General features: G+C 41.8%; 1 protein-coding gene across 2 annotated transcripts in view; it reads right to left on the reverse strand.

Moving 5' to 3' along the window:
- Window positions 1-22,453, reverse strand: part of SYDE2 (synapse defective Rho GTPase homolog 2) — a 51,636-nt gene extending 29,183 nt beyond the window's left edge. Inside the window, exons 1-3 of one of the 2 annotated variants that reach the window (XM_090050192.1) lie at window positions 22,163-22,451; window positions 14,829-15,548; window positions 3,061-4,157 (exon numbers count right to left, since the gene is read on the reverse strand). In XM_090050192.1, coding sequence (XP_089906318.1) covers window positions 3,061-4,157; window positions 14,829-15,548; window positions 22,163-22,274 — 1,929 coding nt within the window. In that variant the 5' untranslated portion in view covers window positions 22,275-22,451. Of the gene's footprint in view, window positions 1-3,060; window positions 4,158-14,828; window positions 15,549-22,162 lie in introns of both variants that reach the window. The other variant, XM_090050193.1, reaches the window with a different exon arrangement.
- Window positions 22,454-24,100: the final 1,647 nt, after the last annotated feature.

The raw sequence follows: 24,100 nt of genomic DNA on the forward strand, positions 1-24,100 counted from the left end.
AACTAAAGAGGATTCGGAGCATAAACACCTACATGCTCTTAATTTGCTGTATTTATTTATAAACTTGTATTAGTATAACACTTTTTCCTACAACTTTGCAAACACTAGGGAACTAAACCTAAAACCACCACTGTCAGAGTCTTCATATGATTCTTATTGCAGACTGGTAAACTAACTCATATGTGACTTCTCAAAAACCACGCAGTGGGTGATAAGTTATGAACAGAACCATGTATTTGATAGGGCCTGTAAAAAGGAGCATCTGTTTGACCATATGCCAGTGATCCCAAACCAACCATCAGTTATCTGGATCTCATGTCCATTGAAGTAAATGAGAAGTTAAGAAAGAAACATTGTAGTCACCCCAATCCAAAACAAATTAGACCCTGTACGTATAGCTGTTATGCAAATGATTATCAGGGGTTTTATTATTGTAACCTATGAAGCCCAAATCAAGTTGTCCTCACAGTGACAGAAGCTCACACCCTGCTGTACGAAAGCAGAAGTCCAGGGTCTCATAGGCAGACACATGAACAATCACTGAATATTACATATTCAGGGCTGAGAATATGCAAGTGGGCAAATTAAATTTCATGCTCAAAAGCACCAGGTACTCGTATACAATTCAGACTTCACTGGCTCAATTATCATTCACGCCCCTCTTGCCTGATGATACCGTGACCTTAGGTCAGGAGTGGGCAAAATACGGCCCGTGAGCCAGATCCGGCCCGTGAGGCCATTGTATCCGGCCCATGGAGCCGTAAAAAATTTAGAAAATAAATATTTATCTGTCTTTGGTTCCTGTAAAAAATGACAGAAACCAGGGGCAGTAGGACCCAGGGGAAGCCTGGCAGGCTCCTGCAACAGCAGGGCCCGCCTGGCCCTACCCCCCATCTAGAAGCCCCAGCAGGGGCTTCTGGCCTTGGACCACGTGGCTTCACTGGCACCAGCACCTCAGGTAAAGGGAGGCAGGCAGGGAAGGAGCCAAGAGAAAAGCAGCTCCTCCCCTACCAGGAGCTCCCTGCTGCAGCTGCTCAGCACCAGCTCATAACCCGCCCCCACTGCCAGCCAGGACCCCATGCCAGCTCTGGGCTCGCCTGTTGGGGCTGCACTGCGGCGGCAGCAGCTGCGGCCCCCCCCCGCTTGCCGCGCTGGGCAATGTTTGCTGCTGCTGCCAGCCCAGGGACTGTGGTAGCAAACACTGCCTGACGTGGCAAGCCGGGGGTCCACAGCTGCTGCTGCCACAGCACAGCCCTGACGGGCAAGTCAAGAGCCAGTGTGGGGCCCAGGCCGGCAGCAGGAGTGGGTTACAAGCTAATGCTGAGCGCAGGAAAAGCAGCTCCTCACCTACCCTGTGCCTGGCACCCCACGCTGCAGCTGCTCACAGCCTGCATGGGGCTGCCTGTGCCTGCTCTGGACAGCCCCACATGGGCTGCGAGCGGCTGCAGCAAGGAGCACTGGCCACAGGGTGAGGGAGGGGCTGTTTTTCCCTGCACTCAGCACCAACTCATTCCCTACCATGGAGCAGGGGGTCAGGGCCACACGTTGCCCCCCACCTGTACTGCAGGGCTGGGGGGGCACTGGGAGCGAGCGGGTGCATGGGGTCCACACTGGTGTCCCAAGGCCAGTGCTGGCAGGGCCCAGAGCAGGAGTAGGGGTCCCGGCCAGCAGGGGCTCTATGGAGCCAGGCCAGCTCCCCCCTCTCCCTGCTGGCGCAGCCCAGCCCGGCTTCACAGACCCTTGCCAGCCTATGCCTTGCTTTGGGTCCCACCAGTGCTGGTCCTGAGACACTGGTCCCAAGACACTGGAACATTGGTCCCAAGATTCTAGGAATAATGACCACAAGCTGAGGGAGGGTAGGTTTAAGATAGATATTACAAAGAACAACTTCACTGTAAGGGTGGCCAGAGCCTGGAACAGGCTCCCCAGAGAGGTGGTGCTCTCACCCTCCCTGGAAATCTTCAAGAGGAGACTGGATAGGCACCCCTGGGCTGGGGTTTTATGACCCCTCCCACCCCCAGTGCTCCTTCCTGCCCATGGCGGGGTGTCAGACTCGATGATCTGTCTAGGTCCCTTCCCACTCAGTGATTCTATGATTCTAAGATGGTGACCAGGGAGCAGGGCACCTGTCAAGGGGCAGGGCTACCCATGCAGCCCTCGACAGCTTGCCAAAACTGGGAAAGCAGCCCCCCACCTGAAATAATTGGCTGCCCCTGCCGTAGGTGCTAACAAGCTGAAGAACAGAAACTGAAACCATAAAACACATTTTAAACAGACTGGGGGGGGGGGGAGGAGAAGAGTACTCACTATAACAATCTTGCTTTTACACTGGCTTTCAAAAAGGAATGAATCCAATCACAGGGTCATCACTAATTTTCTTCACTGAAACAACTGCATGAGAATACCACTATTCCCTATAGTTTATATGGGGAATCTTGAACAACTTGGGTTTAACAGGGCTACCACATCGAAATACCTATGAAAAGTGGTCTCTCATATCTCACTGAAGTACAAACCTATATTACTCAAGATTATCAGAAGCCCATAATCAGTACGTGCTGTTCTAAAATTAGTCATTATCAAGGTAAAAAACCTGTAGTGATTGGTGTCATATCGCCTGGAAATTTCATCTACGTTTGGTATAACTAAAGTTTTGCCAAAAATTGGTGCAAAGTGACTTTCCTGGCTTGCATTATGCTTTAGGTTTGCACATTCAAAATTCTTCATTATAATTTTCTCATCACATCTGTAGGACATTCTGGTACAATAAGCCACTCACTGCGAGTTTGGAAGTTGTATGCGCTAATCTTAGCTTGCTTTAATTTGAAGGGTTATTCATGCAATTTTATTCCCCAGAATCTTAAGGGCACTATTAGCATTAAGATCCTCACCAGGTTATACTGACAGAAAGGTGAAATCAGACTACACCAAGCTGGTAGAGCTGCAAAAGGAAAACCTGAATTCCCTGTAGCCCTTTCTCTTATGCTCATACCAACAGAAAAAGATCTCCATCCACAAAAAACCTGAGATACAGAAGTATAGAAAAAATATGCACCATACCTGACAGCCTCTCTTCTCAATTTCCACAATACATTTCTGCATCAAGAGTGGTACCATCAAGCCCACATTTTCCTTCTCAACAACTTTTCGAGCATCTACTCCAAATATCACTGGTTCTCGGTCTGCATCTAGACCATCAAGAGAATTCTCCCACTGTTCGATGAGGGTCAGTTTGACATAAATTAGCCCTCTAGGCTCCAGTTTGACAGCCAGCTGATGAGTCCTTGTCACTCGAAAAAGAGTAGGGAGAATCACTGTTCCATGACAGCAAACCCGATTTTTCCGTGGGGTAGGCTCCCAGCTGAAGACTACTAGCTTTAAATGCTGAGCATTTTCAAGTTCTATGTTGAAAGTGTGGTCCATATCTAAAAAGGTTGTCCTGCAGGTAAGCAAGGCTGTTCTTGCTTTGTTTACTAAATCTACCTGAATTGCGCAAAAGACATCTTTGGAGTCCATCCTTGGAGGTTTCAAATCCTCAGCACCATAGAAGTGAACACTCATGAGCCCAGATATGTACTGCGAACACTTGGGTTGGTCAGAGAAGTTGTAGTGTCTAAAAGCATCAATATCTATTTCCGTTTTATTGTTGTTATTTGGAGGTATCTCTTTTCCTTTCCCACACCTGCTTTCAGATCCATGTTTACTTGATTTTGTTATAAGTTCAGGAGAGTCTCCATCACTGAGGTAACCACCTTTACTAGAAGATTTGGACCTCCTGGCATTTTTCTTCTTGTCAGTGTGTTGCGATAACACACTGCTGTCAAGGTGGTACCTACTTATCACGTTCCGGCTAGCAGCTGCTGCTGTGTTTCCAGAAGATGTCAAAGAAGTTGCATGGTTTCCATCCCGACAGTTACCTTTCGACAAAGAAGAGTTATCTGAACCATTATGGCTTGAGGTTCCTTTGACACTCAGCTTCCTGCTGAGTTCTGGTATTTTTTTCATTTTCATGGAAAGTTTTCTCACAGTTCTAGGAGATTTTATTTTATCAGGGAAATGCCAATTAATTGATCCACCTTTTTTCAAAGGATTAGGACTTGGAGGAGAAATTTCCATTGCTGTTGTCTCAGGCTTGTTTGTAAGTACAATTCCAGATCCTTTAAAAGAAGAAAAAAGGAATACATTTTTAAAGCTACTGGTAGTTTGCAGGAACAAAAATTCCTGAACTATGAAAGAAATAGCTGCTTTGTCACACTGCAATAGAAGGTGGGGTCTATTCACACAACCATCATGCAATAATTAGATGCATATGAGCATTCAGGGGGGTGCAGTTTGCCGACCTGTTCACCAAATGTAGGCAGAGGGCAAGTCAGAAGCCTGATTTGTTCCGTTCTCTGCAGGCTCTGCACAGCAAAACAAAAGGGGTGGAAACTGCATAAAAACAATTCATCCATCCCACCCACTTGTGTGCTACTCCATCTGTTTGTATTGTGTCCTCAGACAAGCCTATTTAACTGTTTCATTGAGGCACAGATGCTAGAAAGCCATGGAATTAAATGGAAAGACTCTGAGATAACTACAAATATTCCCTCCTCTCTCTGAGCAGCTGTATTTTTCACCGAAGTAGAGCTGACACTTCAGTGCTTCCCTTTCTTGGTTCCTAGAGCACTGGAGAAGTTCACGGCCTCCTATATTCTTCAACATAGTTCTGCAGAGGAACATTCCCACAGCAGCCTACATCTCATGTAGCTCCTTCTGTTCCCTCTAAGACAGCATCAAAATACCACTCCATTACAGGGCAAAAGGCCTCGCAACCCTTCCCTCCCAGCTCCTCTTGGCAAGTACCAGGCCCCACATTCTGCCATGGCAAAGGGAAGATGGAATGTAGTCAGCATTCATTCCTCCCAAAAGTTTCAACTTGCCCTGCTTCTTAGATACCAACAACCCTCCCTCATTCCTGGCACAATATCCCCTTCTTGGGCCTGGAAGTCTGCCAGTTCCCAGATGAAACCCACCTGGGAAAAAGTTTCCCAGACTCAAACAAATCATGCCAACTGACACGTATGATCAAGGGGGTGGGGAAAGATTTTCATCACCTGAACAATGGGAAGAGACTGAAAAGGAATGCCGACAGACATAAGCCAAACTCAGACAGTGACGTCTGCATGCAGGACACGCACTTAACTACATGCCTGACATCCTGAAACCAGGACATTCAAGGGAATTACAGCTCAAAGCTGGTGGGCCCAAGTTTCTTCTCACTTTCACCAGTATGAATCGGGAGAAACTCTACTGAAGCCAAGTTGTTGTGTGCCCCTGATATAACTGGGGCACACAACAGGGAACTGAGACCAGTAATTCCAAACTGATCAGATGATAGTACTTACTGCTGGAGCCTTCATTCAAAGCCACCCTTTTGTCCCCCCAAGATATTTATGTTCTTCCTTAGCAGCAAAAGCGGCTATATTCAAACAGCAGCTTAGAGAATGCCACAACCTCCACCAAGACTTTAGTGCCACTTTACAAGCAGCAAGTTGTCTGTAGCTACTGTCAGGACTATAAGAAATGCACCCTCCTCCTATCCCGCCACAAAAGGAAGAGCCTCAGAATATTCAACACCCCCAAACCCCTAATTTCTACAACTATGCAGGTAATCAAAACTCTCTCCTCAGTCTTAGTAATAAAATGCATGTTCCACAGATAAATTTAGTTGCCATTTAGCTCCTGTGCTTTCTGACCACTCTCTTATTTTAAAAAAAAATTAATTAGCATAGGAAGTCACAACCACTGAGACTGCAAACACTGGTTCCCATTTTCTGCTAAAAGGGAAAAGGCAGATCTGCAACGAGCATATGAAAATCAAGTAAGCAGCACTGTGTACAAAGATCATTCAATAAATCACATTCATTGGGATGTCTGCAATTCTGTTACTACTATTATAGTTTTTAAAAAATCATTTCAGCTTCAGTATTTGGCAATTTAGAATTCCAAAGCACTGTACAATCACAAAGTAATCTTCATAATTCCTTTGTTAATCAATTTAACTTTTCACCACATATGTAGTTAGTTTACTTTTTGCACTTCATGCAGCTTGAGGGGTGAAATCAGACATACCTGTTTCATTATTTTATTAAACCGTTAATTTATCCTTGCAAATGCTACTAAAGCTAAAGTTTTTAACAAAATGATTGCTTTAATGGTTTTCACAGAAGCAATTCCATTTTTGTTTAACATAAGATCTGTTTCCCCAATAACTAAATTAATTTTCTTGTTTTGCCTTTGTCTCACTGAAGTAGTTTTCTTGCAAGGAAAATATTTCCAGCATGCCTGCTGTGCTTTTCTGGCAAGCAGCTAGTAAGAAATGTGGTATTTGATAAAACTGGACAAAGCCTTTCCTTGTACTGCAAATCACAGCACAGTCCCACTGGTGGGCTGCTCTGAAGCATTCTATAGTAATCAGTGCCATACTTTAGCCTGCTAACATTAATCTTCCTTTTCTGTCAGAAGTCTCTAGCACAGGCTTAGAAAAGCAAGCCAACATATTAAACTTCCCTTGGTTTCATTAAAACCGAAGAGTCAATCTAACTTTCTGACTTGTGTGTCCAACTCTTGCTGCATTCAGCACTGAACAGTTAAAATGAAATGTGGCTGAGGGAAACTATAACAGTCAAAGTATTATGCAAGCTGGTATTCCCATTAGTGTTAAGCCACGTGTTGTTCCAACAAAGCCAGAAATTTGCTAAAGTACGTACATGATTTTCAAACTTTATTAATGACGAAGCTTTAAACAATCTGCAAAATTTGATCTTAATATATTCTAACAAATGTACTCTGCAATGCAGTCCACATTTTATATAGCTTCCATATAACACTGCTTGAGGAAATAAACAGCTTCTTGTTACAAGATCCTAACAAAATAGAAGGATGTTGTATAAAGACAATCTTAATTTTGCCCTTCTCTCCCCCAGCATCAGCACCTTATGATCATGCCTTTTATACTTTAAAAATATCCTGCAGGAAGGATGGCAAGAGGAAATGATATAGAGAAGGGACCAACTGTTTAAATGACTACCAGCCAGTAAGATGAAATAAACATTCTGCTTTACAATTTACTGCTTCTGATGCAGACTGCAGAAGTCAACACTTACAGGGAAAAAATCAAGTTAAAATAACATAACTGAAAGCCATTGCTTCATGCTTTGATAGTCAACTTTACACATTTTACATATTAATTACAATGCACTCTACAGAAAGACAGCTTTGAAGAATTTCAGAGATTCGTAAGCATCAGGCAGGCTATGAGTTTTCCTGGAAGGGTGTTCTATTGAACAAAAATAACCTGCTATAAGTGCTTGAAGTGAATAATTATTCAGTTTTAGTACAACAAATTTTTGCTTGTGTAGTGTGACTGTACAAAATAATGAAGCCTTTTTAATAAGAGAAATGACCTCTAAGAAATGCTACACTTCATAAATTCATGCAAATTTCCTTCTTTTAGGGCTCTGTATATATAATCAGTGTCCATCTAGTCAAACAGGTTGGGCCCTACTGAAATTTACATCTACATAACTGTGCCCTGAGGGAATAAATTGGCTTAACTTAGTTTGAAAACTTCTAGGAACTGCTAAATGCAGCACTGTAAAAAAGCTTGTTGTATCCTGCATTAGAGCATAAAAATTACTGTCATACTGACTGCAACAATTATGCCATTTTAAAAGCATAATCTTTGATTATTCCATTTTACATATAAAACTTTCCCCTCCATTTTCAAAACACATTCCTATTTTCTACATTTACTTTAAAAATTACCATGAAGCCTGTCATTTGTTTTGGGGGTAATGAGTTAAGATGAATGGATAACTGGCCAAGCCAAAGGTATACCAGGTGACATCAGTCTTGTAACTGTAATAGTCTGTTACAAATATAAAAGTTAAGTATATACTGCCAATAAAAACAAAACTCATGAAACTAAAACAACTATTCAACCTAACTTTTTCCTGTAGGTTTTCCAGGAATACGCATCTTAGTAGGCATACTATATATAATCCTGAAACAATCTCTTTAAAAGTAGCACTGTGGTTACAACATCACAGTCAAGACTGAAACAGCTTTTGTGATGTTAAAAAAAACAAAAAAACACATTTATTCAATAATGCAGAACATTGTAAAACAATTTTTCCTTTTTGTCTGCATTTCTCAATCTTTTTCTCAGGGCAGCAATAAACTCCAGGACATTTATAAAACGGATCAAAACAAATACACCTCAGAACTGCCTTTGTAAGACACCTCAGCAGAGGGCAGGAAAGACGCAATGGACACTTTTACACATGCTGAAGGGTGAGAAGGGGACAGTGCTTTAATTAGAGCAGCTCTGAGTCACTAATTAAAGCGCCACAGTGTTTTGTGTGTCAGCGTCCCCATGCTTCAAAATGGCGGCAGGGACACTTGAACTAAAGCTTGTTGGACAAGCTTTAGTTCAAGCACCCCCGCCACCATTTTGAAGTGCAGGGACACTGATATACGAGACACAGGAGGTTGCTGGATCGCAGTAATTACCATGCTCCAGCTGTCTGCTCTAATGCACTGTAATTACAGTGCATGGGAGCAGCCTCTGTGCTCGTGTACAGGCACTCAATATTCTTTTTATAAGATGAAAAGACAGGGCAAAATCTTTAACTCAAATAAGAGACAATCCTTTGCTGGCGTTAATTGAACTTTTGTAAAAGTAAAGGATGTGGTCCATTTAGTCTTTTTGAGCTCAAAACCTATTTAGAGGCAAAACTTTGAAGTGGCATTGTAAATAGTCTTTAATGAAGAACATATGCCAGGCCAACTTGCGCAGGATTGGCTAACAAATAAGGAAATTCTCTCTCTCTCTCATCTATTTTGGCAAAATGGAAAGAGGAAAAGAAAGAAAATGTCTGTCTGACTTTTTCTATTTCTCCTTTTTATTAAAGGAAAGACATTTATTAATATTTTTGAAAAATGTACATGGTGAATAGATCCTTTTGAACATGCAATGAAAAATATGCTTCATTTTCTACATTAAAGTTATCATTTTTTCACCTGCACACACTGAAGGCTGTGAGTTCACTCCCTGATGATGTCTCAAAGATGGAAGTGTTTGAGTCCATCCAGCTGTAAAAAGTCTCCCCCGTGATTTTTATTATAGAAAAAAAACTTTCCTAAAAGAGGCTAGCCAGACTCTTCTGGTATCAACTATGCTGTGATAAACCCCTCCACTGAGCAGTCACCACTACCTGATGTCCCAATGGACTACGGACAAATTACTTTAAGTAGCCTACTAATTAAAAGGGCATTGAGTGAAGATTAGCCTCCAGAGAGACACAGTGCAAGAAAACCAGCTGATTTACCTGCTCTGCATCTATTACAGTAATGATTTTTTACTAAACACTGTAGATGTAAAAGTAATATTTCACTAGAGGGAAGAACAGACACGTATACTAGCATCCTAACTCACTGGCCAAACACAAGTTCAAGATCTACAAGAGAGAATATTTACATGGCACAGATTCTGAGTGTCAACGCTTCTCCTGCTGTTATACACCAGGCTAAGATTCTTCCGCCAGTAACTGTTGTCATGCAAGTTGTATGACACTGGTGTCCAGCAGCTTCAGCACTTGACATTTTTAACTTGGCCTGTTTCCTGAAATTCCCAGTTCTTGCTGTCCTTTGCACAGCATAAAATCAGAAAGGTAGCATTTACTTCTTTGTGATTAATCCTTTCCCCTACTCCTCCCCATCCCCAAATAAACCAATAGGTTATATCAGAACCAAGTAAAACAGGGAGTAACTGTGTTAAAACTACTATTTCCATTCCTGTCTGGTGCATTTTTTCCCTTTTCTGCCTGTAGGACTTCTAGCAATCAAGTGATATTGCACCACAAAGATAGCCATGAAACAAAGCCCTCAAACCTTCACAAGATTTGACAAACTTGTTTTAGCTACAGTCCATAATTTATTTGTAGAAAATTTAACACTCTCTTTCCTGCTTGACTTGCTTCTCTTCCTTTTCCTATCATCACAGTAAAAGGTCACAGTGTATCATTTTTCAGAAGTGTCCAACAACCTTCGGTATTAGGGAGTTGGAGGAGCAGAGGCAGGAGCAATTCTATCCAATTTTAGAACTGACCAAGTTTCATCATAAAAAGCACCGGGGCCTGTTTAGGGCATCCCAGCCCAACATGACATTACAACCATTACACAAAAACAGTGCATATGGATGCATTTGCTGGCTCACAGAATCAAAGCTCCCTAATGCTTGGTATAAAAAACCTTAAATGTCTACAAAGCACTTTTCACTTCAAAAAGTCCCTTTCAACCCTAATTTTCTATAATTCTATGATACACAAATGCACATTTTATATGTGTGCATGTATGCACACACATAGAGCCATAAAAACAAGCCCTCAGCTATTCACATTTCTGTGATGTTGCACAGAGGTCTCATTCTTTAGTATTTGCAGGTTATGCGTGCACTGAAACAACTGTACAATTAGGATTCATCTTCAGAATACAGAATCTCATGGAAAATTAATTTCTTTAAAAAGCACAGCTGACAAATTACACAAAAGAAGTTCTCTCTCCTTCTACGCACATGCGTATATACAAACACAAGCCACCATGCTTCCTTTACCTAGCATATACTTGCATCCACTGGAACTTTTCCCCCAAGCGTAAATTGACACTTCTATCCACATTTTCCAATGGAGAATCAGGTTACTTTAACTCTTATTTGTCCTAAATATAATAACTATTTCTAAGTAACTTTTAAACAACTGGTACTATTCATGAAGGAAATTCACTTTCAAATCTTTATTTACACAAGTATTACTTAGTCAAGCAGGTTATCCTGCTAACTCTGAAAGAGTAAGGATTAAAGAACAACTCAGAGGATTAGGCTCCCAAAACATATTTAAAGAAATATAATTTGGTACATTCCTGGGAAGTCATTTTAAGAGTCCCAACATTTATTTTTCGCTTAAAACTGCTTTAAGACATCTAATATTAAATAGAAATGTATTTTAACAATACACAAAAGAAAACTCATAGTAAGTGTTTTCAATCATCCCATTGTGACGAGTCTGAAAGCAAAACACGACAAACATGAAGCTAGCCTGAAAGGACTGAACTAATGGCATTTACCCAGCTGCGTGAAATGCAGTATATAAAAATCAACCAAAACCAACAGATTTCTGTCAGTTTTAAATATCTATGATATTAACAGCAACAAAATAAAAAGTGGTTTTAATTTTGTACCTATTGTGCTCTTTGCTCATACATCTTACTTTGTAGGCTAATTTTATAAAAATAAACTTTTCCCTAAACTGGGCATTTGACAGAAAATTATAGCTTAATGTGTTTGAGCGCATGCAGATATAGTCATCTAGCTGTTTCATAGCAATTGTGCCTGTAATTTTGACTCTGACGTAATACTAATAAAGTTAAATTGGCCGTGCTGTTCTTCATGTGGTAATTTTGTGTGGATAAGCTGTCATTTTAAATCTAACTGAAAATAACTGTAGATACCTTAACAGGATTAAAACCAGTGCTAGCTACTTCTTCACAATGGAGGCAATTACTTAACAGCAGGGACTCACTTCATAATCAATTAATCCTTTCTATGCAATCACTAGTCAATGCTTGCAAAAGGAAAACCGCATTTTAAAAAGCTTAATTAACTCAATACACAGAAAAATGAACAGGAAGGGTCATCTTCAGTGTTACAGCACTTAATGACAGATGTATATTAAAAAGAGCAGTTTTGCTTGAAGAAATAAAAATCACTTCTTTAATTTTAATTTTTTCCCATATATAAAAGAATGCAGTCTTTCAGAAGAAAGATATTACCTTTCACAGACAAGCCTATGAACGTCACTTCATCAATCTACTGGATAAAAAACATCATGGACTAAATACAGGCACTGGATTAATGACACATTATAACCTGCCTGATATCTGACCCCTCAGGTAAACCCTCTACTTTTTAGCAGCTATTCCCATTCTTTCTCCCTCCCCCCGCACTCCAACCTTCTCTCATCCATTGACTACAGCTACATTTATTCCCCTTCCCTCCCCACCTGTCTCTGACTTACTGACCACCTCAGTTTACATTTTAACTGACTGGCTTTCTTGTATAGGTACTGGCCTCTGGCTACTTTACCACTCCATCCAGGAAGAGCACAAAACCATCTGCAAATGCTTCCTCAGCCTGATGAAGGGTATTTGTACCCAAAAGCTTGCAAAGAAGTAGTTTGCTAACTATGAGCTTGTCTACCAAAAGATATCCAGTTTACCCAAAGAACCTTATCTACATATGCGCTGGGAGATTTATTTCATAAACACAGATCAAAATAGTGTGCAGGGCCAGCACACATGAGGCTTTCCTACAGTGATCATGCTTACTGACCTTTGTGAAGTACTTCAAGAGCTACTGGTAAAAAGTTCCATGTATGAACACTGTATTCCTCCTCCCTTTTAGCAACAAATATAAGCATGCCTATTATTTAATGCAGACTATAAATTCAAGGCATTTCCAGACAAAAATATCTTGTTTCTTTTTATTGCAATAGAAAGTCCAGCTCCAACTTATACTCTGCAGTGAACCACTAATTTTGTACATCTACTACCATATTCTAGACATGGAAAATTGTAAATTTATTAGAACTTTCCATATTTTAGAACCTAATTATTGGAGGGTCAGCTTAAATCCATTCTTCCCACCACTGTGGCAGGAAAGCAATGGAAAAGGGGGCATGTGATGGGGCAAGTGGGGACAAGGACAGCCAGCCTGACCTTTACCCTTTGTCCCCACTACTTACCTCCCCCACTGCCCATCGCCTTCCTTCCACTGGTGTCCCCAGGTGGTCTGGACTTGCTCCTACTCTGTGCTGCAGGGAGTAGCTCTGAAGCAATTCCAGCTCAGCCTGGGACAGCATCAGCAGTGCATTGTCCTTACAGGCTCTACCACCTGCCTAGATCTCCTCCAACATCTCTTGCTGGCAGAGAGCTGATGCTGGAAGGAGGTATCCATGTGCTGCTGCTGCTGTCCGTGGCCTAGCCCTGCCAGCACTACCACTCCCCACAGCCCTCCCCACAGCCCCCAGCTAGAATAGTTTAACTCCTACCTGATGCAGGCATGGGGGGAGCCACAGAGCCAGTCCTGGCTGCAGGTATAAGCTATGGCAGTGTGCAGGCTCCTCCTTCCCTGGTTCAGCTCCCCTTCCTACCACACTAGTTACATACATCATAGTTACTTAAGAGGAACAAGTCACTTAATTTGAGAACTGGATGCAGCTAAAAACCTGTTTTAATTTAAGTCTCTAACAACAACCAATATTAACCTGTGACATTAATATCCCCATTTGATACAGCAAAACTGAGGATGAAAATTTAAGCCACTTGCCTAAGGACACAAGAAGCGCATCTACACATGTATAGTAATGCACGGCAATAAGCCATGGAGCTTACTGCTGCTGGGCATGTGTCTGCACATGTGCCTAGGATTGCAGCATGTTGAGCTGGGGTGCAGCAGCCCCAGCTGGCAGGGGGTTCCAGGGTTCAACCTGCCAGGCCGAGGCTACTCCCTCTAGCTCAACATGCTGCAGAGGGACTAGCTAGGGCACCAAGGTGCTTCAGCAAGGGCTAGCCAAAAGGTGTACTGTACTGCCTTGCTGCAGAGTAAATTAGTTTACTCCAGCCTAATAGGGGTGCATGTGTAGACACTGAGATGTTTACTGAACAGCTAATTAGTCAACTGCACAGTAAATGTCTTTTGTAGACGTGCCCAAGGTAAATCAGTGCCAGATTTGGAATTAGAACTCATGAGTTCCATGCCTTCCATTCCTGTACTCAAACCACACCTCATTTGCCTGACTGAATATTACAGGTCAGAGAGAAAACCAAGTCATATAATCTGGTCAATGAGAAATTAATCTTTTCAAAACCCAAGACAAAACTTTAATATAATACTAATTCACACATTAGTTAAAACAATTATTAACACTGGAATAGTAAATATGTAGATGAAAAAGTGAAAAATATGCCTCACCTGTCTGTTAGAATTTTCTGATGGAGACATGGGGTATATAAATGTATTTGAACTTCCAGAAAGGCTTTGATAAAAATGCAATGCAAGAAATTCCTGAGGAAATTGAGCTACTGCAGGGCTAAAGTTCAAGATCCAGGGTTAGCTGATGGCTAAGACCAGAAGCATATTCATTTCTTCTCTCCATCTACAGGACTGTAAACTAAGTTCACTGTATAAGATTCTTATTCTTGACAGGGCGTGAACCCCAAAGATCCATATCAGTATTTCCAGTTCCAGGAAGAGTTCAGAGACAACTAGAATTTCAAGAAACTCACAAATTTTTACATGCCAAAAGAGTAAATGTAAAAGTCATCATATTAAAGATGGAATTCTACATCACGTTACGAGATGTTTTTGAGATATAAGTACATTTCTACTCTGAAAGCAGATTTACATTGTAGATAAAGGCCAAAAGTCGGTGTTCAAAAAGTTAGACATCAGAATTCATGCTCAGACATAAATGGCCTGCTTTTCAAGGGGCTGAGTACCTGGAGTTCTTTTGTGCAACTTGTAGGTGTTCAGCATCTCTGAATATTCAAGATGCCTATTTGGATACCTAATTCTATTAACCCAATCTTGAAAACAACGGCAAAACTTTCCATTAATTGTATTAAAATATTCACATTAAGGATGAGAAAGTTTAAGTTACTGTAAAAAGAAAATGAAGAGTAACATTCCAGACCCATGGAATGAAGAGTACACTCCAGACCCATCTTACCTGTCAAAGGATTTTTAAGTGTAGGACACTCCTCTATTGCTGACCCACTCTGAGTCTTGCACACAAACCTCTGCTTGTGCAGCTGCATGTGCTCCATGGAATGAATGGAATCTGCTTGATTAATTTCACTGGACCGAGCAGATGGACTGTCCCCTGCACACTCTGAGGAGCTTGAAAGGTCTTCACTGTGCCCCACTACTTTAGTCAAGTCACTTCCAGGCAACACCTTGTAATTGGCAGTTTGGGAGTCTAAATTAACGGTGTTATTCCCAGCAGAAAGATGGACTCTAGGGAAGTCAGAATCATCCTCTTCAGGGATTGGATTGTACCATATTTCTCCTTCATCATCTGCATCATTATCCTCACTGAAATCTAAAGTACTATTTCTCAGCATCGAAGGACTTGGACTGTTTTGGACAGTGTTTACAGAATTGCAGGCTCCTACAGAACATTCCTGTCCTACCGGTGATTCCAAAGGAACCTGTGCCATTTTAGATTCAGATAAGGGACTTGGAGACTTGGGTACCTGGGTAATAGCTCCTTGCATTTTCTTACAATCATCTTCTTCCATATTAAGGGCCCTTAGAGTACTTTGGTGCAGCCAGTTACGTTTCTTAGAAACTGTGATGCTGTTTATCTGTGACCTGTGCTCAGGGACTTCAGCAGCCTTCCAGAGTTTGTATTCTCTATTTGTTGATATGTACACATTCTCAATTAAATCTGTTAACAAAGAAAGGGGCAGGGAAGGTAAGGGAAAGATGCTTAGAACATTATCTTAGTTTTAATAACCACACAGAACAACATAGATGATCTTATCGCTCCCACATTAGACAGGTCTGAAAGTACAAAGAATATCCTAGTGTCACTGTGAAATTCAGTTTTAGTCCATCAAAAGGAAAGTGCACATGCAGTTAAGCAAAAAAGAAGTCTAACTTGTCTGACCATATTTTTAACACTAGGTAATATAGAATGCAGAACACTGACTATAAATGCCAACATAACAGTGCTGTTGAAAGGTCACTGCATAGTAGATGGAAAGAACTGCTTATTCTGATTAAGAGTTGTTTTGAAAAAGTAGAAAAATCCTTAAGTTCTACAACAGGAATCTAGAAAAAACAGAATCTTTGAAACAGTTGAAGTTATCAGTTTTATTTTTTATTGAAGAAAGCAGCATATGAATTAATTTTTAAGAACAAAATAGTATACTATTTCATCATTCCAGAGGTAGTTCACTGTAAATAGAAAATTTTAAATACCCTTCTCTAAGTGAAATAAGGGACAAACACAGTGAAAGTCTTTAATCATTAACTGAAAACAAAATATTTTATATAATGACTACCTATAGATTCTGTGCACTAGATCACAGCTGCATGAATTCAGTTTAAAGGTACTCTAACTATAGCACAGAAAAAGGCACATGTCTTTTCAGCATAACACTTTAATATAACTTTAACAATCAGGTTCAATCCTACTAAATGGAACTAAAGATCATAAACACTTCAACTACTAGCAAGTATTTGTAAGATGGGGCTCTCTGTTTAAAAATTAGTGCATCCAAGCCTACACTCTGACTTTTCAAATGAAAATGTTTTTTTCCCCCTATACTGTATGAAAACTGAACCCTACAAATCCAGAAACCACTTAAGTAGAAGGACACTGATTTCAGTGAAAGTTAAACCAAGCCTATAATGAAGATCCAGAATGACATGCTTGCAATTTCATAACGTAATCTGGATTTATGTGCACCTTCTCCTTCCACTGTAGCCAGCCTCCCCAAAAAAGGTATTTTGTTCTATTTTATACTAAAGACATTTTTTTTTTTAGGAAAAATGTGCTGCAAGCTTACAAGTGTTTTAGTACCAGCACTCTTCAGAAAATGGTTCATAGAATATCCCTTCAAAGCACATCAAGGGTTTAATTATTAACAAGGGACAGAACACCTTCCCTCTTGTTCCATCTTCATAGCTGAATAATACTGACAGATGCATTCTCTATAAGGGGAAGACTCAGGACCCTGAAGGCTCGAGTCTGCATTTGATAATGTTGGAAAACACATTTGGTATATCATAAATACAATATATTTAGCTACAAACATGATGTGCACACTGGTATTAATATCACAGAACACTTAATTCACTTGAAACATCCGAATAGACTCAGTGAAATGCATTGCTGAACTGGGGCCTAAATGGGGAAAAAAAAACAGTGTTAGAAATGCTAAATTATCCAGCAACATAAATTTATCTCCATGGAATCATTTAATCAATTGGCAACACATTATTTCTTTCCCCATTCCACAGTCTATGAAATGCGAACATGCCTCACACAATTTTACTGTTACTCACAGAAGATGGAGGGGATAGGATGACTCCTTATATAAAACTTGCAGAAGATATAAAACCAACTCTATATCCCTAGAAATCAGTTTTGACTAGACAGATTAGTTGACAACTTACCCAAGAAGTCTTTTGGCTTAACACTGGAAGAGCTACTGAAAGCATGTTTGTACTTGTGTTACATTCCAAGAATATGCACATAGGAAAACAGAACAACTGCCTCCCCCGCAGTCGAACAATCTCATGTTCCTATTGGTAATGAATATTAAAGCTAATAAATATTTCATGATACACATGGTATTCACAACTATGGCCTTACAAAAGTGGCAAGTGTTCTCAGAGAAATAACAAACATTCTGTTCCCAGTGGAAAGATCATCATAGTTCATCATTAAGCCTGTGAGAGATGTACCAGTAATTTCAAAAATGGCTAAAACTAGCTAATGTCCAAGTATGGCTCCAACAGGGAATTCATTACTTATAGTATGTGCATACAAAATTACCAAATATTCTCTCATCTAGCCTTTATGTCTCGTTTAACATGCCACCCACAATGTAGTCATTTCTAACATATTGAAAGATTATCACTGAAATGCAAACTTTAAATGTTTAATTAGTAATGTTACTTTCCATGTGTCAATGTCTTAACACGCTACTGTATAAACAAATGTGTAAATGATACTATGTTTAGAATGAGACTCATACACAAGATCACTTTACAGACAAGTTCTGGTCTTAATACCCCAAATTAAGTGCATCAAATATACTTCTACTCCACTTATTGAAAAGCCCTTAAGCAACCATTTTTTTCAGTTCTTTGATTATCTTGATAAACTTCATATTTAATCCAAAATTCAGGTTCCAGTATTTCAGTAGATAAATAAGTAGTACACCCTATCCAAGATCAGGAAGAATATATTCATTGGCCATATAAGTTTACTATGTTATATCTCTACTGGAACTATGCACTGTCTGTACAGTATAATTAAAAAGATTCCTTCTAATTATATTCATTTTAAATTTCCCTTGAATAGATGTAGAAGAGTACATACAGACAGCACTCAGTGTTCTTTACACAACCAACATTTAAAATACCTTTGCTAACTACTTTAACAATTATGTTTTCTGAGGAAGTATTAGTTTGCAAGGATTTAGGGGGATTTAACACAGCTGAACTTTCAACCATATATGCCCCTAAAACAAAATTTCACCTAAAATGCTCCTAAAGCAAATATCAAAAACCTTAAAGTACATTTCCTACCATTCATGTCCAGACTGTATTGGTAAACTGCTTAAAACAGTGAAAAAAAATATCTGATAAGTGACCAACATAAAGGTTGTGTCCAGACAACTAGTGGCAGTGCATCATGTGCTGCTAGTTGTCCACAGGGAATACCTGTGCCATGCATGCTCTGGCACAAAGCATGTTACTCTGGGGTGGGGTAGGGGAGGCTGGGCCCAGCACTGATCTGGCCCCGGCAGCCTTACCTGGGGGCCTCCTGGGGCTGCAGAAGCAGCAATTCTGCTGCACAGAGCCTGGCCGGCAGCAGAGTACAGCTCTAGTCACCCAGGCAGTGCACACTGCCACCGCGTAAGCCACTCCACTTTTCCCCCCCCCCCCACAGGTATTTTTGGACCTCTGGATATTGCCAAGGGTAAAAAACAAACAAAAAAAAAACAACACACCTCCGTGCTGCTCCCTTGCAACGTAGAAAACAACTGAACATGCGGTATGTAGTGCCACATACAGCACAGCTGTGCTTTTTTGGACACTGCCAGAGAGTATATGGTCAATTAAAACAACTGAATAGAGTAGTTAAGAAAAAGCCTAGAATGATACCCAATTTTGTGTCTGAACTCTGCTGCAGCTTTCACTTGAGGTAATAAATTGCAATCATCCTTACATTTCATTATATTGGATGTGAATATTGGGAGTTGTTTTAAATCATTGCTAATACTTACTTCAAGTGTACTGTGCGAGTTAAGCTCAATTAGCCTAGCTACCCCACCACAAAGAAACACCAGGTTAGACAAATCCTTTGTTTAAAACTACTACAGTGCCAATTAGCTTTTTCCCCTTTGGTAAAGGATCTTACATCTCAGATACTGATGTCTAATATTTTTGTCTACAATATAAGAAAGCTAAAAAAGCAAGTTGAAATAAGTACCTCTAACTACTTTCCTTACTATTCTGGCTCCAGACAATTACATCTGCTGTTTCGAGAATTTATACTTGATATCATACAACATGTGCAGACAGATATTACACAAAACCTGAAATATTTAAACACGGGTACAGTATGTGCCTGGCATGCACTTTCTACATCTGATGGCTATTTTAAAATCTTCAACTTTTCCAGCAACACCCTGAGTTCCTACCTTATATTTTAAACAGATGGAACATACAAGAATTATATTTCCACAACAAAAAGCTCTCTCACTTCCTGCATTGCATAGAAGTCTGTGCCCTTAAGGTTTAGTTAAGAGAGTTTACAACCCTCAGAAATGCAGGCTCTTAAAAATTATACTCAGGTCCAAGTATGCAAACCAATCATATGTCTGGAATTGAGGCCTTAGGCTACCTTTTACTCCTAAAGCAGAGAAAATTTGATGTCTACACTACAGTGGCTCCTTGCAATTCACAGCCGAGTACCACAGTTACCAGCTGTTTGTTAAGGCTTACAAAAGGAAAATACAATTAAATGTGTTCAGAATTTGTGAACGGTCTTAAGTCATGCACAAGTGACAATATGTACCACTGTGTCACAATTCTGAATTTTAAAAATAGCATCCTAGGCCTGTTATAGAGTTAGTAACTATCAAAACTGCTATTGTCAAATTCATTTGTAGTATTACAAAAATGCAGTGACTCTTAATTAAGTCAGAACCAGCTAGAACAGCGTGCTTCATTTAAACTCATCATTTGACTGTAACTTCTGGAAATGACAGTCATCTTTGCAATACTGCATTTCTCCTTACATAGTCTCAGACTGTTGTCCTACAATCCCACCTCCTTCCCTTTAGTAGAATGTATAATCACCAAATGCAGTGGCCCCAATTTTTTGAGAGGCATCTTTGCATTCCCAAAACTGTCACAACGGAACATGGAGGACCACAGAGAAAATGGACACAAACCTTTCAGGGTGCTATATAAAAATCTGCACTTGGATCTCTCCCCAATCTATTTTGTAAAATGTCTATCTGATGCAGCTCACTCATTTATAATATCTACAATATCTAATTGGTTTTAAACCCATGCAAAAAAGGTTACATTTCTTAATGTCAAGTACACTAAAATGTGAACTTGTTGAACTAATTTTTAATTAGTCACCAATAGCAGTAAAACAGTGAAGCTATGCAATAACATGGGAGTTCAGCCCTACCTGCCCAAGGTGCCATGAGGGTTTTGTACCCTATGCTGAATCTCTTGCTGCCTTGACTACTACCCTGGGATCATCACCAGAGTTTAGTTAGCCAGTTTAAAAGTAGGTTGAATACAGCTACCTGACCCGCAATTACACCTCTGGATACAGAAATACCCTAAAAGAGCCTAAAAAGATTACTTAGCAAGTCCATCGATGTAATTTGAAGACAATCAATACTATCATAGCTTCAGCAGGAATCATCTCACAGAAATGGGATGGTCATGCATATCCTTTAACTTCTGTTCCAAGCACACAGTTTTATTTCTAAACTATAAAGGGGAAAATAAAGGTTTCTGCCCAAAAGGCTCCAGTTCAATGCTTAGTTCTTTCTCTCAAATAACTTTCAACTCATCTTGTCATCTATGGATGGGAAAGTGATGAAATCATTCTTTCAAAAACAAATAAAAAAACAGCTGGTGGGGTTGGGTCATAACACCTACTTGCAGGCACAAGGCCTAGTTTTTTATTACTTGAAATCAAGGGTACGTTTTGCTTACTAGCTGTGTGCATACACTATTCCAACAAAACATGGCATTCTAGCTTTGCAAGCTAGTCTTGTTTGGATATTAACATGAGATTACAATGAATTGGGAAAAGAGTTCCCATATTTTTGCTTTTACTATGATCCATTGAACTGCAAGTTTCATACAGTCCTCTAAAACAAACAGAAAACCTTTAAAACACCAGAATTTAGATTGTGCTAGACTGTAATTCAAATCTAGGTAAGAATTGCAAAATTTCAAGTAATTCAAAAAAACCAAACAAACGAACAACCAAAGTCCGAAGAATGATGAAATAAGCAACCATATGACAAGAGCGAGGGAATGGGAAGTTAAAATCTACATAAAACACTGAACAAAGCAAAGATCCTCAACTGTGCAATCTCTTACTCACATGAACTGCCTTTACTCCCAAAATCAAGAGTTGGAAGAAGCAGTTAGTTGCAAGGGAACAAAGCCCTACATCTGGATACGCAAAATCCCACTGTACTTGCCTGCATCCAGTTAAAAACCAAAACAGGCTCTGGTAGAAAGTGAGTCTGCACAAAACGGGAGTAAAAAACCAGTCCTGTCCCAGTGGCCGGCTAGTACCTGCATTTGAACCCACAGGTTTGAACGAAAGTCTAATGAAAGTCAAGTTATTTGCCAAGTGGGGATGGCTTAAACATGCACAACTGTACACATGTTGGGGGGGGGGTCCATTTATCCATGCCACTCACTGCTCATATTTAACACCAGCACCGCGATGGACTGATCAATTAAAACAAACGAGACTGACGGACTCTCCCACCCTCCTGTAGTCAAGTGCCCGGCACCGCGACCCCACTAGGCCACAGGCAGGAGCCCGGGCGGAGGACAAAGCCGCCGAGGAGCCGAGGGCCGGCGGGGCGGGGGCGGGGGCGCTGTCAGTGCAGAAGCCCCGCGCCGGGGCCGCCCCGGGCGAGAGGCAGCGGCACGAGGGACGGGGCGCGGGGCAGCGCCTGGCCGTGCCCACGGCGGGAGCTTTGCGACTCCGCGCACCTGGCCCCGGCGCCGGGCTCTTCCCGCAGCCTCCCGCGGCCCTGCCCCGCGTACCTTGCGGGCCGCCGCTGCCCCCGTAGGGGTGTCCGGGGGCGCCGGCTCCTGCCCCGCGCTGCGCCCGCCTGCCCCGCAGCTTGGACAGCGTCCTGCGCAGCGGGTCGGCCATGCCCGCCCCTCACTGCCCGCGGGACCCGGGCACGAGCGGCCCGGCCGGCCCCTGCGCGGGCCGGGGGCGGCGGCGGCGGCAGCAGCGCCCCATGCTCCCGGGCTGCGCTGCGCTCCGCTCCGCTCCCGCCGCGCTCACATACTTTGCATAGCTGCGCGGGGTGAGAGGGCGCCGGCAGTGCGCATGTCCCGCTCCGTCCCCGCCCTCCCGCACCTGGGGCCGCCCCGCCCCGCCCCGCCCCGCCCCGGCTGCTCTCCCTCAGCGTAGCGGCTCCGACGCCAGGTCCGGGCTGTTGACCCGAAGCCGGGGCCCGGCCTCGAGGGGCAGGTGCCGCTGTTTTCGTAACTTCGTGTCATTGTCCGTGCTTCCCGGGCCGGGGAGGGGAAGAATCCGCAGGAAGAGTCGCCCGAGCCCGTTCCTAGGTGCTGGCCCTGCTCCTGCGGGCCCAGTGCCACCGGGGGCTGTGGCGAGCGTGGCCGTCGAGAGGACGGTCCGGTTGTCCTTTGTCCTCTATTGATATGAAGCCGGACGACTTTATGTCCTCTATTTTTTCTCTTCAAGAGAACAATCGAGGACATAAAGGCGTCCAGTTTGGTATCAACTAGAGGACAGAGTAGCAGAAAACCGGACTGGCCTCTGTAATGGCCGCCTTAGCTGAGGCACACGCAGGAGGGAGCTCAGTGTTACGTGAAGTGGGGCCAGTGGCTCGGGTGGGTGGTGGGGACCCGTAAGGCTGAAGTTGGTTGCTTATTCCCAGTTCCCAGATCCTTTTTCAAAGCATAAGCAACCAATCTTAGCCTTGTTGGGGAGCCCTAGTTGGGAGGCTGAGCGGAGTATTTATCACTGAGGATAATGAGCATGGCAATTTGATTCATTTTCTAGTGACAGGATTATAATGGTTTGGTCACTTGTAGTTCCTATATACATTTAATTTCTATAACAAATGTTTCACCTGCTATTTTAACAGTTGCTTATCAGACTGTGATTATTGTAATGTGTCCGCACTTTGGGTGACCCCTGCTGGGTGAGGTGGGGACAGCACCTTGGTACCAGCTCTGTCAGCTCTAAATCAGTAATGCCCAACTTCTTTGCCCTGCTGGCTGGATGAGCAGCGTCAGATCCATACACAGGCTGGATCTGGTTTGTGGCTTGATCCTGCTGCACAGAGTGGGCCCAGCCCTGGTCCCATGCACAGTCCTTGGAAATCTGGCAGTGGGGGAGCAGTGGAAGTGTTAATTGCCACCAATTCCCCACTGCCAAATGTCTAGACCCACAAGAAGACATGAGATGGAAGACATGGTTCCATGGGCCATCTTTGAAACTGAAGGTTGAGCACTCCTGGTCTAAATGAATGCACAAGATTTACTACAAACAGAATGATCTTCTGGGAATATAACAGTAGGCCTCATATTGTTAAGCCTAGTTTCTGTTAGATTCATTCAAAAGCATGCATCTGTGTGCTTCTATGGTATCATTACCAAGATGCAGACCCCTAGCAAAGGAAAACTCCAGTGACCAGTTGCAATATCACCTTATCTAAATAATAATTTTTAAAAAGTTTAGTGCCCCAATCCTACAAAAACTTAATTGTACTTGTGCTTAATTGCATACGCCATATACTATAAACTGTCCCACTGAGTTTATGATCATAGGACTCCTATTAGTACATGAAGTTAAGCAGATACTAAATTTTTGGAAGGCTGGATCCTAGTCAATAAGAATTTTCTTTTCCCAGAACAATCCTTGAAAATCCTATATTTGGTTTCATTGTCTTTATTCAGTTCTTGCATATCTCTTACTGGCACTGCCATGTTAAGTATACTCCC

Source organism: Crocodylus siamensis, chromosome 5 (assembly GCF_052110815.1).
Source record: "Crocodylus siamensis isolate JL-2025a chromosome 5, ASM5211081v1, whole genome shotgun sequence".
Classification (NCBI taxonomy): domain Eukaryota; kingdom Metazoa; phylum Chordata; order Crocodylia; family Crocodylidae; genus Crocodylus; species Crocodylus siamensis.